Raw genomic sequence first — 18,270 nt, forward strand, 5'->3', positions numbered from 1 at the left:
CAGGGACTTTATATTTGACCTGACTGTACATCACTGGTACGCAGGGACTTTATATTTGACCTGACTGTACATCACTGGTAAGCAGGGACTTTATATTTGACCTGACTGTACATCACTGGTACGCAGGGACTTTATATTTGACCTGACTGTACATCACTGGTATGCAGGGACTTTATATTTGACCTGACTGTACATCACTGGTATGCAGGGACTTTATATTTGACCTGACTGTACATCACTGGTAAGCAGGGACTTTATATTTGACCTGACTGTACATCACTGGTAAGCAGGGACTTTATATTTGACCTGACTGTACATCACTGGTATGCAGGGACTTTATATTTGACCTGACTGTACATCACTGGTATGCAGGGACTTTATATTTGACCTGACTGTACATCACTGGTATGCAGGGACTTTATATTTGACCTGACTGTACATCACTGGTAAGCAGGGACTTTATATTTGACCTGACTGTACATCACTGGTAAGCAGGGACTTTATATTTGACCTGACTGTACATCACTGGTATGCAGGGACTTTATATTTGACCTGACTGTACATCACTGGTATGCAGGGACTTTATATTTGACCTGACTGTACATCACTGGTAAGCAGGGACTTTATATTTGACCTGACTGTACATCACTGGTATGCAGGGACTTTATATTTGACCTGACTGTACATCACTGGTATGCAGGGACTTTATATTTGACCTGACTGTACATCACTGGTATGCAGGGACTTTATATTTGACCTGACTGTACATCACTGGTATGCAGGGACTTTATATTTGACCTGACTGTACATCACTGGTATGCAGGGACTTTATATTTGACCTGACTGTACATCACTGGTATGCAGGGACTTTATATTTGACCTGACTGTACATCACTGGTACGCAGGGACTTTATATTTGACCTGACTGTACATCACTGGTATGCAGGGACTTTATATGTGACCTGACTGTACATCACTGGTAAGCAGGGACTTTATATTTGACCTGACTGTACATCACTGGTACGCAGGGACTTTATATTTGACCTGACTGTACATCACTGGTACGCAGGGACTTTATATTTGACCTGACTGTACATCACTGGTATGCAGGGACTTTATATTTGACCTGACTGTACATCACTGGTACGCAGGGACTTTATATTTGACCTGACTGTACATCACTGGTAAGCAGGGACTTTATATTTGACCTGACTGTACATCACTGGTAAGCAGGGACTTTATATTTGACCTGACTGTACATCACTGGTATGCAGGGACTTTATATTTGACCTGACTGTACATCACTGGTAAGCAGGGACTTTATATTTGACCTGACTGTACATCACTGGTAAGCAGGGACTTTATATTTGACCTGACTGTACATCACTGGTATGCAGGGACTTTATATTTGACCTGACTGTACATCACTGGTATGCAGGGACTTTATATTTGACCTGACTGTACATCACTGGTATGCAGGGACTTTATATTTGACCTGACTGTACATCACTGGTATGCAGGGACTTTATATTTGACCTGACTGTACATCACTGGTATGCAGGGACTTTATATTTGACCTGACTGTACATCACTGGTATGCAGGGACTTTATATTTGACCTGACTGTACATCACTGGTATGCAGGGACTTTATATTTGACCTGACTGTACATCACTGGTATACAGGGACTTTATATTTGACCTGACTGTACATCACTGGTATGCAGGGAGGGACTTTATATTTGACCTGACTGTACATCACTGGTATGCAGGGAGGGACTTTATATTTGACCTGACTGTACATCACTGGTATGCAGGGAGGGACTTTATATTTGACCTGACTGTACATCACTGGTATGCAGGGACTTTATATTTGACCTGACTGTACATCACTGGTATGCAGGGACTTTATATTTGACCTGACTGTACATCACTGGTATGCAGGGACTTTATATTTGACCTGACTGTACATCACTGGTATGCAGGGACTTTATATTTGACCTGACTGTACATCACTGGTATACAGGGACTTTATATTTGACCTGACTGTACATCACTGGTATACAGGGACTTTATATTTGACCTGACTGTACATCACTGGTATGCAGGGAGGGACTTTATATTTGACCTGACTGTACATCACTGGTATGCAGGGAGGGACTTTATATTTGACCTGACTGTACATCACTGGTATGCAGGGACTTTATATTTGACCTGACTGTACATCACTGGTATGCAGGGAGGGACTTTATATTTGACCTGACTGTACATCACTGGTATGCAGGGAGGGACTTTATATTTGACCTGACTGTACATCACTGGTATGCAGGGACTTTATATTTGACCTGACTGTACATCACTGGTATGCAGGGACTTTATATTTGACCTGACTGTACATCACTGGTATGCAGGGACTTTATATTTGACCTGACTGTACATCACTGGTATGCAGGGACTTTATATTTGACCTGACTGTACATCACTGGTATGCAGGGACTTTTGACTACAATGTTCATTTATTATTCACGCGTCACAACTGGAACTATGCAGACAACTGAAATGTACTTTAAACTAACTTGTTTAAAGCTGTTAGATTAACATTTCATTGTACTAGTTTTACCCAAGGTAAGTATTACCCAAGTATTACCAAAGTATTACCCAAGGTAAGTATTACCCAAGTATTACCAAAGTATTACCCAAGGTAAGGTTTTGTATTTTATTGCCGTCCATGTGACTGAAAATATGTTCATTTTTCTAATGTGTTCTAAACTCCTGTTGTTGTAGAGCTTGCATTGTTGTAGAGCTTGTATTGTTGTAGAGCTTGCATTGTTGTAGAGCTTGCATTGTTGTAGAGCTTGCATTGTTGTAGAGCTTGCATTGTTGTAGAGCTTGCATTGTTGTAGAGCTTGCATTGTTGTAGAGCTTGTATTGTTGTAGAGCTTGCATTGTTGTAGAGCTTGCATTGTTGTAGAGCTTGCATTGTTGTAGAGCTTGCATTGTTGTAGAGCTTGCATTGTTGTAGAGCTTGCATTGTTGTAGAGCTTGTATTGTTGTAGAGCTTGCATTATTGTAGAGCTTGCATTGTTGTAGAGCTTGCATTGTTGTAGAGCTTGCAATTAAACTACCGACCAACATTAGTCGTCCTCCAACTGAGACACACAAACATCCAACACTATATTGTCAAAAGTATTTGTCCACCTGCCTTGACTCACATATGAACTAGAAGTGCCATACCAGTCCTAACCCACAGGGTTCAATACGACCTTTTGCAGCTATTACAGCTTCAACTCTTCTGGGAAGGCTGTCCACAAGGTTGCAGAGTGTCTTTATAGCAATTTCCCACCATTCTTCCATTGGTGAGGTCACACACTGATGTTGGTGGAGAAGGCCTGGCTCTCAGTCTCCCTTCTAATTCATCCCAAAGGTGTTGTATGGGGTTCAGGTCAGGACTCTGTGCAGGCCAGTCAAGTTCATCCACACCAGACTCTGTCATCCATGTCTTTATGGACCTTGCTTTGTGCACTGGTGCTCAGTCATGTTGGAAGAGGAAGGTGACTCCTCCCTTTAGATGCGGCCTCAGCCATGTGACTCCTCCCTTTAGAAGCGGCCTCAGCCGTGTGACGCCTCCCTTTAGACTCGGCCTCAGCCATTTGACTCCTCCCTTTGGATGCGGCCTCAGCCGTGTGACGCCTCCCTTTAGACTCGGCCTCAGCCATTTGACTCCTCCCTTTGGATGCGGCCTCAGCCGTGTGACTCCTCCCTTTGGATGCGGCCTCAGCCGTGTGACGCCTCCCTTTAGATGCAGCCTCAGCCATGTGACGCCTCCCTTTAGAAGCGGCCTCAGCCATGTGACGCCTCCCTTTAGAAGCGGCCTCAGCCGTGTGACGCCTCCCTTTAGACTCGGCCTCAGCCATTTGACTCCTCCCTTTGGATGCGGCCTCAGCCGTGTGACGCCTCCCTTTAGACTCGGCCTCAGCCATTTGACTCCTCCCTTTGGATGCGGCCTCAGCCGTGTGACTCCTCCCTTTGGATGCGGCCTCAGCCGTGTGACGCCTCCCTTTAGATGCGGCCTCAGCCATGTGACGCCTCCCTTTGGATGCGGCCTCAGCCGTGTGACTCCTCCCTTTGGACTCGGCCTCAGCCATTTGACGCCTCCCTTTGGATGCGGCCTCAGCCGTGTGACTCCTCCCTTTGGATGCGGCCTCAGCCGTGTGACGCCTCCCTTTGGACGCGGCCTCAGCCGTGTGACGCCTCCCTTTAGAAACGGCCTCAGCCGTGTGACGCCTCCCTTTAGACGCGGCCTCAGCCATGTGACGCCTCCCTTTAGACGCGGCCTCAGCCTTGTGACGCCTCCCTTTAGATGCGGCCTCAGCCGTGTGACGCCTCCCTTTAGACGCGGCCTCAGCCATGTGACGCCTCCCTTTAGATGCGGCCTCAGCCGTGTGACTCCTCCCTTTAGATGCGGCCTCAGCCGTGTGACGCCCCCCTTTAGATGCGGCCTCAGCCGTGTGACGCCTCCCTTTAGATGCGGCCTCAGCCGTTTGACGCCTCCCTTTAGATGCGGCCTCAGCCGTGTGACGCCTCCCTTTAGACGCGGCCTCAGCCGTGTGACTCCTCCCTTTGGATGCGGCCTCAGCCGTGTGACGCCTCCCTTTAGACGCGGCCTCAGCCGTGTGACGCCTCCCTTTAGATGCGGCCTCAGCCGTGTGACGCCTCCCTTTAGATGCGGCCTCAGCCGTGTGACGCCTCCCTTTAGATGCGGCCTCAGCCGTGTGACGCCTCCCTTTAGAAGCGGCCTCAGCCGTGTGACGCCTCCCTTTAGATGCGGCCTCAGCCGTGTGACGCCTCCCTTTGGATGCGGCCTCAGCCATGTGACGCCTCCCTTTAGACGCGGCCTCAGCCATGTGACGCCTCCCTTTAGACGCGGCCTCAGCCATGTGACGCCTCCCTTTAGAAGCGGCCTCAGCCGTGTGACGCCTCCCTTTAGACGCGGCCTCAGCCGTGTGACGCCTCCCTTTAGATGCGGCCTCAGCCATGTGACGCCTCCCTTTAGATGCGGCCTCAGCCATGTGACGCCTCCCTTTAGATGCGGCCTCAGCCATGTGACGCCTCCCTTTAGACGCGGCCTCAGCCATGTGACGCCTCCCTTTAGATGCGGCCTCAGCCATGTGACGCCTCCCTTTAGACGCGGCCTCAGCCATGTGACGCCTCCCTTTAGACGCGGCCTCAGCCGTGTGACGCCTCCCTTTAGATGCGGCCTCAGCCATGTGACGCCTCCCTTTAGATGCGGCCTCAGCCATGTGACGCCTCCCTTTAGATGCGGCCTCAGCCATGTGACGCCTCCCTTTAGATGCGGCCTCAGCTATGTAACTAAGGAACTCCTAAACTGAATACATAGGGGAGTGCGTGGTCTGTTCCTCAGAACGTAGGGTGAGACTGTTACTGAGTGCGCAGCTCCATGCGTTCTCCTCATGAGCAAAATTGAACTCTGTGTCTGCCTGCTTCCTTGCTTCTTGTTCTGTTTAATAGATAGTTTGGTGCTTAAACCTGACAAACATCTTTACCGCCTCTTTTGTAGTGCCAATGCCACAAATAACCACTCTGCTTTACCAAATTAAACAATAGCCTTCATGAAAGATGTCACAGTGAGTGCAGCAACTGAGGAGAAAAAGTAAGCCCTGTGGTTTACCTTTACGGGGGCATTTTTGCTGGTCCAGTCATCTACATAAGCATCCGTGTAGGCGTCTAAGATGTGGTAGAGGTCGTAGCACTCCTGCGGCGGCTCCACGTCGCCGTTCAAGATGCCAGACGCTCGCACGCTCCGGACGTAGAACCTGCACACTCAAGCCAACAGATTGATCACAGCTCAAATACTACATAGGGGTTGTTCTGCGCTCCTACTTGCGGTTGGTGTCTTTGCGTTCAATCAGGTAGGAGCCCTCCAGAGAGATGCCGGCAAACAAACCTCTGGAGCGGCAGTAGGTGTAGATGGCAGACATGTTGCGCAGGGCAACATCAGCCTCCACGTTCCTACAAGCACAAACATTCTTCTACTTCATCCTTCACATGGTGAGGTCAGGGAGTGCACAGATGGTGAGGACACAGATGGTGAGGTCAGGGAGTGCACAGATGGTGAGGACACAGATGGTGAGGTCAGGGAGTGCACAGATGGTGAGGACACAGATGGTGAGGTCAGGGAGTACACAGATGGTGAGGTCAGGGAGTGCACAGATGGTGAGTACACAGATGGTGAGGTCAGGGAGTACACAGATGGTGAGGTCAGGGAGTGCACAGATGGTGAGTACACAGATGGTGAGGTCAGGGAGTGCACAGATGGTGAGGACACAGATGGTGAGGTCAGGGAGTACACAGATGGTGACGTCAGGGAGTGCACAGATGGTGAGTACACAGATGGTGAGTACACAGATGGTGAGGTCAGGGAGTGCACAGATGGTGAGTACACAGATGGTGAGGTCAGGGAGTACACAGATGGTGAGGTCAGGGAGTGCACAGATGGTGAGTACACAGATGGTGAGTACACAGATGGTGAGGTCAGGGAGTACACAGATGGTGAGGTCAGGGAGTACACAGATGGTGAGGTCAGGGAGTACACAGATGGTGAGGTCAGGGAGTACACAGATGGTGAGGTCAGGGAGTACACAGATGGTGAGGTCAGGGAGTACACAGATGGTGAGGTCAGGGAGTACACAGATGGTGAGGTCAGGGAGTACACAGATGGTGAGGTCAGGGAGTACACAGATGGTGAGGTCAGGGAGTGCACAGATGGTGAGTACACAGATGGTGAGGTCAGGGAGTGCACAGATGGTGAGTACACAGATGGTGAGGTCAGGGAGTACACAGATGGTGAGGTCAGGGAGTGCACAGATGGTGAGTACACAGATGGTGAGTACACAGATGGTGAGGTCAGGGAGTGCACAGATGGTGAGGACACAGATGGTGAGGTCAGGGAGTACACAGATGGTGACGTCAGGGAGTGCACAGATGGTGAGTACACAGATGGTGAGTACACAGATGGTGAGGTCAGGGAGTGCACAGATGGTGAGTACACAGATGGTGAGGTCAGGGAGTACACAGATGGTGAGGTCAGGGAGTGCACAGATGGTGAGTACACAGATGGTGAGTACACAGATGGTGAGGTCAGGGAGTACACAGATGGTGAGGTCAGGGAGTACACAGATGGTGAGGTCAGGGAGTACACAGATGGTGAGGTCAGGGAGTACACAGATGGTGAGGTCAGGGAGTACACAGATGGTGAGTACACAGATGGTGAGTACACAGATGGTGAGTACACAGATGGTGAGGTCAGGGAGTACACAGATGGTGAGGTCAGGGAGTACACAGATGGTGAGGTCAGGGAGTACACAGATGGGGAGGTCAGGGAGTGCACAGATGGTGAGGTCAGGGAGTACACAGATGGTGAGGTCAGGGAGTACACAGATGGTGAGTACACAGATGGTGAGTACACAGATGGTGAGGTCAGGGAGTACACAGATGGTGAGTACACAGATGGTGAGGTCAGGGAGTACACAGATGGTGAGGTCAGGGAGTACACAGATGGTGAGTACACAGATGGTGAGTACACAGATGGTGAGGTCAGGGAGTACACAGATGGTGAGGTCAGGGAGTACACAGATGGTGAGGTCAGGGAGTACACAGATGGTGAGGTCAGGGAGTACACAGATGGTGAGTACACAGATGGTGAGTACACAGATGGTGAGTACACAGATGGTGAGGTCAGGGAGTACACAGATGGTGAGGTCAGGGAGTACACAGATGGTGAGGTCAGGGAGTACACAGATGGGGAGGTCAGGGAGTGCACAGATGGTGAGGTCAGGGAGTACACAGATGGTGAGTACACAGATGGTGAGTACACAGATGGTGAGTACACAGATGGTGAGGTCAGGGAGTACACAGATGGTGAGGTCAGGGAGTACACAGATGGTGAGGTCAGGGAGTACACAGATGGTGAGGTCAGGGAGTGCACAGATGGTGAGGACAGATGGTATTTCCATGGCATAACATTTTTGTTGACTTCCTGTTCTCACTTTATTCACAATAAACTCCATAAATCACATTAAAAAAACAACAAATAAATAGTGAAGTTGTATTTGATGTAGTTCAGAATGTTTATGATAGTTCTTCTTTGTAGACACTTGGAGGTTACATGAGATCATATAAGTACATTCTTTGATTAACTCCATTGTTGCATTCCTCACACTGACATACTGAACGTTTTAATGTTGTACGTGCATACACACGTTTTAATGTTGTACGTGCATACACACGTTTTAATGTTGTACGTGCATACACACGTTTTAATGTTGTACGTGCATACACACGTTTTAATGTTGTACGTGCATACACACGTTTTAATGTTGTACGTGCATACACACGTTTTAATGTTGTACGTGCATACACACGTTTTAATGTTGTACGTGCATACACACGTTTTAATGTTGTACGTGCATACACACGTTTTAATGTTGTACGTGCATACACACGTTTTAATGTTGTACGTGCATACACATGTTTTAATGTTGTACGTGCATACACATGTTTTAATGTTGTACGTGCATACACATGTTTTAATGTTGTACGTGCATACACATGTTTTAATGTTGTACGTGCATACACATGTTTTAATGTTGTACGTGCATACACACGTTTTAATGTTGTACGTGCATACACACGTTTTAATGTTGTACGTGCATACACACGTTTTAATGTTGTACGTGCATACACACGTTTTAATGTTGTACGTGCATACACACGTTTTAATGTTGTACGTGCATACACATGTTTTAATGTTGTACGTGCATACACACGTTTTAATGTTGTACGTGCATACACACGTTTTAATGTTGTACGTGCATACACATGTTTTAATGTTGTACGTGCATACACATGTTTTAATGTTGTACGTGCATACACATGTTTTAATGTTGTACGTGCATACACACGTTTTAATGTTGTACGTGCATACACATGTTTTAATGTTGTACGTGCATACACATGTTTTAATGTTGTACGTGCATACACACGTTTTAATGTTGTACGTGCATACACATGTTTTGATACGAGCTGCAGATGGTATGTTTGACACTCCTGATCCACACTAACTTCTTCACTCCTTTCACCTTCAGGTCAAAAAACAAAGTACCGACCTGCCAATTGGACCGACCGCAACCGTGCAGTTCCCACCCAGGGTCAAGTTCCCGCCTTTTGTGAAGGCATCGATGGCTCGACGCTGGTTTAGGATAATCACTAGATCGGACACCTGTGGAGGAATGTGAGCACCAAATGTGAACAGCCTCTTGCCGTGACATCAGAATCATCATTGAAGCAACTCACCTCCACACCAATTTCGAAGCCACCGCCCAGGCCAGCGATACCAATTGCAGAAGGAGCAGACCAACCTGAGCGCAGAAAACATTGACAACATTAGTCTTCTTTTTTGAGGGGCAGACCTTGGTAGTTGTAGACAAGAAGTCTTGCTGTGCCATCAAGCTATCACCAAAATGGCTGCATAACATAATTAGCGAGTGTGGGAAGAACTCACGTCTGTCAGCCAGCCTGGCGATGACGATGCCGCTGCCTCCTCTGGCTGTGATCACGAAGCCAGCCTTGACCACAGAGATGATGGCCAGCCCCTCAGCCCTGGCGATGACATGAGCTACACCACAAACTTCACATCAGTCCACAAGTATTTTGGCAAACTGCTCCTGGTCTCTCAGTTTGATGGCTCCCTTCCACCAGGCTGCAGGTTTCTTCATGCTTTTTACAAATCTTTCATTGGACTTAAAGGACTCAAACAATGCAAAGCACACTTTTTTTTAATCCTGTCGGCACCTGCTTTTGTGCAGAGGCGTTTTAGAGGTATTTATAAAACAATGCTGCCTGGTTTAAAACAAGCCCTTAAAGGCCTACTGAAAGCCACTACTACACAGTCTGATAGTTTATACATCAATGATGACATCTTAACATTGCAACACATGCCAATACGGCCGGGTTAACTTATAAAGTCACATTTTACATTTCCCGCTAAACTTCCGCTTGAAAACGTCTCGGTATGATGACGTATGCGTGTGACGTCACGGAGTGAATGGAAGTATTGGCACACCATTGTGTCCCAATACACAAAGCTCTGTTTTCATCCCATAATTCCACAGTATTCTGGACATCTGTGTTGGTGAATCTTTTGCAATTTGTTTAATAAACAATGGAGACTGCAAAGAAGAAAGCTGTAGGGGGATCGGTGTATTAGCGGCTGGCTGCAGCAACACAACCAGGAGGACTTTGACTTGGATAGCAGACGCACTACCGTGAGTACAGCTTTGGCTTCCAAACATTTGATCGCTTGCCCGTACGTGCGTGTCGCTATGTGCATGTCACGTACGTAACTTTGGGGAAATATAGGTTTCTTGCCGACTCTGATGGCGGCCGGGGTGTCGTCAAGAGCTACAACGCCCGCCGCCGCACCGCTGTCCTCACCTTGACTTCCTCCGTCTCCGGGCCACTGACCGCATCTAGTCCTTCGTCGCGCCGTCGATCACTGGAACGCAGGGGAGCACGGGTGTTGATGAGCAGATGAGGGCTGGCTGGTGTAGGTGCAGAGCTAATGTTTTTAGCATAGCTCTGTCGAGGTCCCATAGCTAAGTTAGCTTCAATGGCGTCGTTAGCAACAGCATTGTTAAGCTTCGCCAGGCTAGAAAGTATTAACCGTGTAGTTACATGTCCATGGTTTAATAGTATTGTTGATCTTCTGTCTATCCTTCCAGTCAGGGGCTTATTTCTTTTGTTTCTATCTGCAGTTAAGCACGATGCTATCACGTTAGCTCAGTAGCTAAAGTGTTTCACCGATGTATTGTCGTGGAGATAAAAGTCACTGTGAATGTCCATTTCACGTTCTGGACTCTCATTTTCAAGAGGATATCGTATTTGAGGTGGTTTAAAATACAAATCAGTGATCCACAATAGAAAAAGGAGAAAGTGTGGAATCCAATGAGCCAGCTTGTACCTAAGTTACGGTCAGAGCGAAAAAAGATACGTCCTGCACTGCACTCTGGTCCTTCACTCTCACGTTCCTCATCCACAAATCTTTCATCCTCACTCAAATTAATGGGGTAATCGTCGCTTTCTCGCTGCTGGTGTAAACAATGTGCAGATCTGAGGAGCTTTTCAACCTGTGACGTCACGCTACTTTCAACCTGTGACGTCACGCTACTTTCAACCTGTGACGTCACGCTACTTTCAACCTGTGACGTCACGCTACTTTCAACCTGTGACGTCACGCTACTTTCAACCTGTGACGTCACGCTACTTTCAACCTGTGACGTCACGCTACTTTCAAGCTGTGACGTCACGCTACTTTCAACCTGTGACGTCACGCTACTTTCAACCTGTGACGTCACGCTACTTTCAAGCTGTGACGTCACGCTACTTTCAACCTGTGACGTCACGCTACTTTCAACCTGTGACGTCACGCTACTTCCGCTACAGGCAAGGCTTTTTTTATCAGCGACCAAAAGTTGCGAACTTTATCGTCGATGTTCTCTACTAAATCCTTTCAGCAAAAATATGGCGATATCGCGAAATGATGAAGTATGACACATAGAATGGATCTGCTATCCCCGTTTAAATACAAATAATTCATTTCAGTAGGCCTTTAAAGATTTGTCTCAATGTTTGGGTCATTGATATGATGAGTTGTCAAAAATCTGTAGATTTGTTTCCCAAATGCTTTGTAGACCGACAAATGTCAGTATCACGCCATACCTAAAACTCAATATACTGTATATAACACCACATTTGTCATTGGCTGTCCAAATGTAATCGTGAGGGGGAGGACATGGCACTAATACTTCAATGTATTGGAAACACAATTATGTTACTGCACCTTTAATTGAAAGAAACCTGAATGACTTCATGGAATTGTGGAAACTTCTGAGAAGTCTAAACGCAGCAGCTTGGCTCCCGCCCAGGAAAACTGACTACTTGCCAGATGCAGGATTACTTTCAGTTCTACACTCCAAATACCTGTGGGATAAGTAACTTGGATTTATCTCAAGTGACTTCACTCTAGCTGCCGTAGGCAACCGTACCTGGCATAAGTTTGTCCAAACCGTACCTGGCATAAGTTTGTCCAAACCGTACCAGGGATAAGTTTGTCCAAACCGTACCTGGCATAAGTTTGTCCAAACCGTACCTGGGATAAGTTTGTCCAAACCGTACCTGGCATAAGTTTGTCCAAACCGTACCTGGGATAAGTTTGTCCAAACCGTACCTGGGATAAGTTTGTCCAAACCGTACCTGGGATAAGTTTGTCCAAACCGTACCTGGGATAAGTTTGTCCAAACCGTACCTGGCATAAGTTTGTCCAAACCGTACCTGGGATAAGTTTGTCCAAACCGTACCTGGCATAAGTTTGTCCAAACCGTACCTGGGATAAGTTTGTCCAAACCGTACCTGGGATAAGTTTGTCCAAACCGTACCTGGGATAAGTTTGTCCAAACCGTACCTGGGATAAGTTTGTCCAAACCGTACCTGGCATAAGTTTGTCCAAACCGTACCTGGGATAAGTTTGTCCAAACCGTACCTGGGATAAGTTTGTCCAAACCGTACCTGGGATAAGTTTGTCCAAACCGTACCTGGGATAAGTTTGTCCAAACCGTACCTGGGATAAGTTTGTCCAAACCGTACCTGGGATAAGTTTGTCCAAACCGTACCTGGCATAAGTTTGTCCAAACCGTACCTGGGATAAGTTTGTCCAAACCGTACCTGGGATAAGTTTGTCCAAACCGTACCTGGGATAAGTTTGTCCAAACCGTACCTGGGATAAGTTGGCCCAAACCGTACCTGGGATAAGTTGGCCCAAACCGTACCTGGGATAAGTTTGTCCAAACCGTACCTGGGATAAGTTGGTCCAAACCGTACCTGGGATAAGATGGTCCAAACCGTACCTGGGATAAGTTTGTCCAAACCGTACCTGGGATAAGTTTGTCCAAACCGTACCTGGGATAAGTTTGTCCAAACTGTACCTGGGATAAGTTTGTCCAAACCGTACCTGGGATAAGTTTGTCCAAACCGTACCTGGGATAAGTTTGTCCAAACTGTACCTGGCATAAATTTGTCGTAGGCAATTGTACCTGGGATAAGTTTGTTGTAGGCAACTGTACCTGGGATAAGTTTGTCCAAACCATATCTGGGATAAGTTTGTCCAAACCGTACCTGGGATAAGTTTGTCCAAACCGTACCTGGGATAGGTTTGTCCAAACCGTACCTGGCATAGGTTTGTCCAAACCGTACCTGGCATAGGTTTGTCCAAACCGTACCTGGCATAGGTTTGTCCAAACCGTACCTGGCATAAGTTTGTCCAAACCGTACCTGGCATAAATTTCTCCAAACCATACCTGACATAAGTTTGAAGTTTGTCCAAACCGTACCTGGCATAAGTTTGTCCAAACCGTACCTGGCATAAATTTGTCCAAACCGTACTTGGCATAAGTTTGTCCAAACCGTATCTGGGATAAGTTTGTCCAAACCGTACCTGGCATAAGTTTGTCGTAGGCAATTGTACCTGGGATAAGTTTGTCGTAGGCAATTGTACCTGGGATAAGTTTGTCGTAGGCAACCGTACCTGGGATAAGTTTGTCGTAGGCAACCGTACCTGGGATAAGTTTGTCGTAGGCAACCGTACCTGGGATAAGTTTGTCGTAGGCAACCGTACCTGGGATAAGTTTGTCGTAGGCAACCGTACCTGGGATAAGTTGGTCCAAACCGTACCTGGGATAAGTTTGTCCAAACCGTACCTAGGATAAGTTTGTCCAAACCGTTCCTGGGATAAGTTTATCCAAACCGTTCCTGGGATAAGTTTGTCGTAGGCAAATGTACCTGGGATAAGTTTGTCCAAACCGTACCTGGGATAAGTTTGTCCAAACCGTACCTGGGATAAGTGTGTCCAAACCGTACCTGGGATAAGTTTATCCAAACCGTACCTGGCATAAGTTTGTCCAAACCTTTCCTGGGATAAGTTTATCCAAACCGTTCCTGGGATAAGTTTGTCCAAACCTTTCCTGGGATAAGTTTGTCCAAACCTTTCCTGGGATAAGTTTATCCAAACCGTTCCTGGGATAAGTTTGTCGTGGGCAAATGTACCTGGGATAAGTTTGTCCAAACCATACCTGGGATAAGTTTGTCCGGCCCATTCCTGTTGGAGATTTCAGTGAATTCTCTGAGGATCTTAGCTGCTTTCTTGGCTTCTGATTTCAGGTTGGAAGGAATGGGGTTGTTCACTGCAGACAAAGGCAGGACCGTTTTAGTCGAAGGTTAAAAGTCATTTTTCACGTGTGGACCAGCAGCCTTTATGAACACAAAAATATGCCTTTTGAAAAGGTTAGCATGTGTGTGGACGTGGCCAAAAAGCAGGACTTCCTGTGTAGAGTGTGTGGTAAGCAGGACTTCCTGTGTAGAGTGTGTGGTAAGCAGGACTTCCTGTGTAGAGTGTGTGGTAAGCAGGACTTCCTGTGTAGAGTGTGTGGTAAGCAGGACTTCCTGTGTAGAGTGTGTGGTAAGCAGGACTTCCTGTGTAGAGTGTGTGGTAAGCAGGACTTCCTGTGTAGAGTGTGTGGTAAGCAGGACTTCCTGTGTAGAATGTGTGGCAAGCAGGACTTCCTGTGTAGAATGTGTGGTAAGCAGGACTTCCTGTGTAGAGTGTGTGGTAAGCAGGACTTCCTGTGTAGAGTGTGTGGTAAGCAGGACTTCCTGTGTAGAGTGTGTGGTAAGCAGGACTTCCTGTGTAGAGTGTGTGGTAAGCAGGACTTCCTGTGTAGAGTGTGTGGTAAGCAGGACTTCCTGTGTAGAGTGTGTGGTGTCAGAGGAATGTTGGCAGACTGGCAGGGCTGGAACTGCGGTCACAATTCAAACAGGAACCCGTCAGGACTACATCGTCACACAAAAGCTAGTTCAGGTCCGACCAGACAGCTCTGGTGGGTTCTTTGCAACAATTCTAGTGTTTACATTCAGTTCTGGGTCCTCAGTTCTAGCGGCCACTGGAGTGTGTCTTTGTATGAATATATTTGTCAATGTGAGGGCTTTACCAATATGGAATATTCTGACAAGAAGGTAATCAAACAACTTAACCACATCAGAGTATCCTGAGGACGACAGTAAAGCTGATCTGGTCTTCAGACTGAAGAGGAACTAGGAGCCAGGGGTTGCCGTGACAACTGACAATCCTGGGCCCTCGCATTATAAACAGCTAATTAAATCTAAATAATAATCACCTGAACAATGTCAAGTTAACTTATTCCAAACTTCACCTGATTTAAGTTTGTTGGAATAGTTGAGCAGGAACTCTCGCACACGCTCAGTAGGCTTGAAATATTACTGATAAACACACCTGTGTCTTTAACCACTGATACACACACCTGTGTCTTTAACCACTTATAAACACACCTGTGTCTTTAACCACTGATAAACACACCTGTGTCTTTAACCACTGATACACACACCTGTGTCTTTAACCACTTATAAACACACCTGTGTCTTTAACCACTGATACACACACCTGTGTCTTTAACCACTGATACACACACCTGTGTCTTTAACCACTGATAAACACACCTGAGTCTTTAACCACTGACAAACACACCTGTGTCTTTAACCACTGATACACACACCTGTGTCTTTAACCACTGATACACACACCTGTGTCTTTAACCACTGATACACACACCTGTGTCTTTAACCACTGATACACACACCTGTGTCTTTAACCACTGATACACACACCTGTGTCTTTAACCACTGATACACACACCTGTGTCTTTAACCACTTATAAACACACCTGTGTCTTTAACCACTGATACACACACCTGTGTCTTTAACCACTGATACACACACCTGTGTCTTTAACCACTGATACACACACCTGTGTCTTTAACCACTTATACACACACCTGTGTCTTTAACCACTGATACACACACCTGTGTCTTTAACCACTGACAAACACACCTGTGTCTTTAACCACTGACAAACACACCTGTGTCTTTAACCACTGATAAACACACCTGAGTCTTTAACCACTGACAAACACACCTGTGTCTTTAACCACTGATACACACACCTGTGTCTTTAACCACTTATAAACACACCGGTGTCTTTAACCACTGATACACACACCTGTGTCTTTAACCACTGATACACACACCTGTGTCTTTAACCACTTATAAACACACCTGTGTCTTTAACCACTGATACACACACCTGTGTCTTTAACCACTGATACACACACCTGTGTCTTTAACCACTGATAAACACACCTGTGTCTTTAACCACTGATAAACACACCTGTGTCTTTAACCACTGATACTGATAAACACACCTGTGTCTTTAACCACTGATACTGATAAACACACCTGTGTCTTTAACCACTGATAAACACACCTGTGTCTTTAACCACTGATACTGACAAACACACCTGTGTCTTTAACCACTGATACACACACCTGTGTCTTTAACCACTGATAAACACACCTGTGTCTTTAACCACTGACAAACACACCTGTGTCTTTAACCACTGATAAACACACCTGTGTCTTTAACCACTGATAAACACACCTGTGTCTTTAACCACTGATACTGATAAACACACCTGTGTCTTTAACCACTGATAAACACACCTGTGTCTTTAACCACTGATAAACACACCTGTGTCTTTAACCACTGATACACACACCTGTGTCTTTAACCACTTATAAACACACCTGTGTCTTTAAGCAGTGATACTGATAAACACACCTGTGTCTTTAACCACTGATACTGACAAACACACCTGTGTCTTTAACCACTGATACACACACCTGTGTCTTTAACCACTGATACACACACCTGTGTCTTTAACCACTGACAACACACCTGAGTCTTTAACCACTGACAAACACACCTGTGTCTTTAACCACTGATAAACACACCTGTGTCTTTAACCACTGATACTGATAAACACACCTGTGTCTTTAACCACTGATAAACACACCTGTGTCTTTAACCACTGATACTGATAAACACACCTGTGTCTTTAACCACTGATAAACACACCTGTGTCTTTAACCACTGATACTGATAAACACACCTGTGTCTTTAACCACTGATAAACACACCTGTGTCTTTAACCACTGATACTGATAAACACACCTGTGTCTTTAACCACTGATAAACACACCTGAGTCTTTAAGCAGTGATACTGATACACACACCTGTGTCTTTAACCACTGATACACACACCTGTGTCTTTAACCACAGATAAACACACCTGTGTCTTTAACCACAGATAAACACACCTGTGTCTTTAACCACTGATACACACACCTGTGTCTTTAACCACTGATACACACACCTGTGTCTTTAACCACTGATAAACACACCTGTGTCTTTAACCACTGATAAACACACCTGAGTCTTTAAGCAGTGATACTGATAAACACACCTGAGTCTTTAGTGAGTGACTCACATTCACAAGATGATGCTGACTATTTACCTGAGAGTAATAGTGTTGCTGAACACAAGACGACAACAATGACTGCATGTGAGCTTGTTATTTTTATCTATTTTATGTATTTTATCTATTTGTATCTATTTTATGTATGTTGTTATGTTCTTATGTGTTATGAATTTGCAGTAAATTACTTTAGCTTGCAATTTCTTTGTACAATGACAATAAAGATCTATTCTATTCTATTCTAAGTTGTTTGCTTTGAAAACTTACTTTTCTGCGTCGCGAGCTCGGGATGTTTACCTGCGACAGGTGAGACGACGCGCGGTCATTTTGTGCCCTGAAAAACACTTCACTTCCGCCTCACCTGACACCTTCTCAGCTGCGTGCGCAATCACCAGCCAATCACAGGCGCTTCCGGGAGTCACGTGGCGGATGGACCGCTGGTGTTGTCCATGGTGGCCCGCGAGGGACAAACGCTAGAAAACTGGACGGACGGAAGCGCGCATGACGTCAGACAGAAGGAGCGTGCGTGAAGCTGCAGTTCTTCTAACAGCCAGCAGGGGGCGACATGGCGCTATTTAAGAGAACATGAAATAAAAGCTGCAACATTTAGTATTATTCTCAGTGAGACAACAACAATAAAACATTTAGTATTATTCTCAGTGTGACAACAACAATAAAACATTTAGTATTATTCTCAGTGTGACAACAATAAAACATTTAGTATTATTCTCAGTGTGACAACAATAAAACATTTA

The 18,270-nt window shown here is 46.2% G+C and overlaps 1 protein-coding gene across 2 annotated transcripts in view; it reads right to left on the reverse strand.

The window, feature by feature from the left end:
* The window catches only part of sh3yl1 (SH3 and SYLF domain containing 1), a 27,061-nt gene extending 9,139 nt beyond the window's left edge, over positions 1–17,922 (reverse strand). For both annotated transcript variants that reach the window (XM_062049432.1, XM_062049365.1), the window contains exons 1-7: positions 17,783–17,922; positions 14,200–14,310; positions 9,579–9,692; positions 9,371–9,435; positions 9,184–9,296; positions 5,900–6,028; positions 5,688–5,832 (exon numbers count right to left, since the gene is read on the reverse strand). In XM_062049432.1, the coding sequence (XP_061905416.1) occupies positions 5,688–5,832; positions 5,900–6,028; positions 9,184–9,296; positions 9,371–9,435; positions 9,579–9,692; positions 14,200–14,310; position 17,783 (678 nt within the window). In that variant the 5' untranslated portion in view covers positions 17,784–17,922. The remainder of the gene's footprint in view (positions 1–5,687; positions 5,833–5,899; positions 6,029–9,183; positions 9,297–9,370; positions 9,436–9,578; positions 9,693–14,199; positions 14,311–17,782) is intronic.
* Between the last annotated feature and the right edge of the window lie 348 nt (positions 17,923–18,270).

Source organism: Entelurus aequoreus, linkage group LG01 (genome assembly GCF_033978785.1).
Source record: "Entelurus aequoreus isolate RoL-2023_Sb linkage group LG01, RoL_Eaeq_v1.1, whole genome shotgun sequence".
Classification (NCBI taxonomy): domain Eukaryota; kingdom Metazoa; phylum Chordata; class Actinopteri; order Syngnathiformes; family Syngnathidae; genus Entelurus; species Entelurus aequoreus.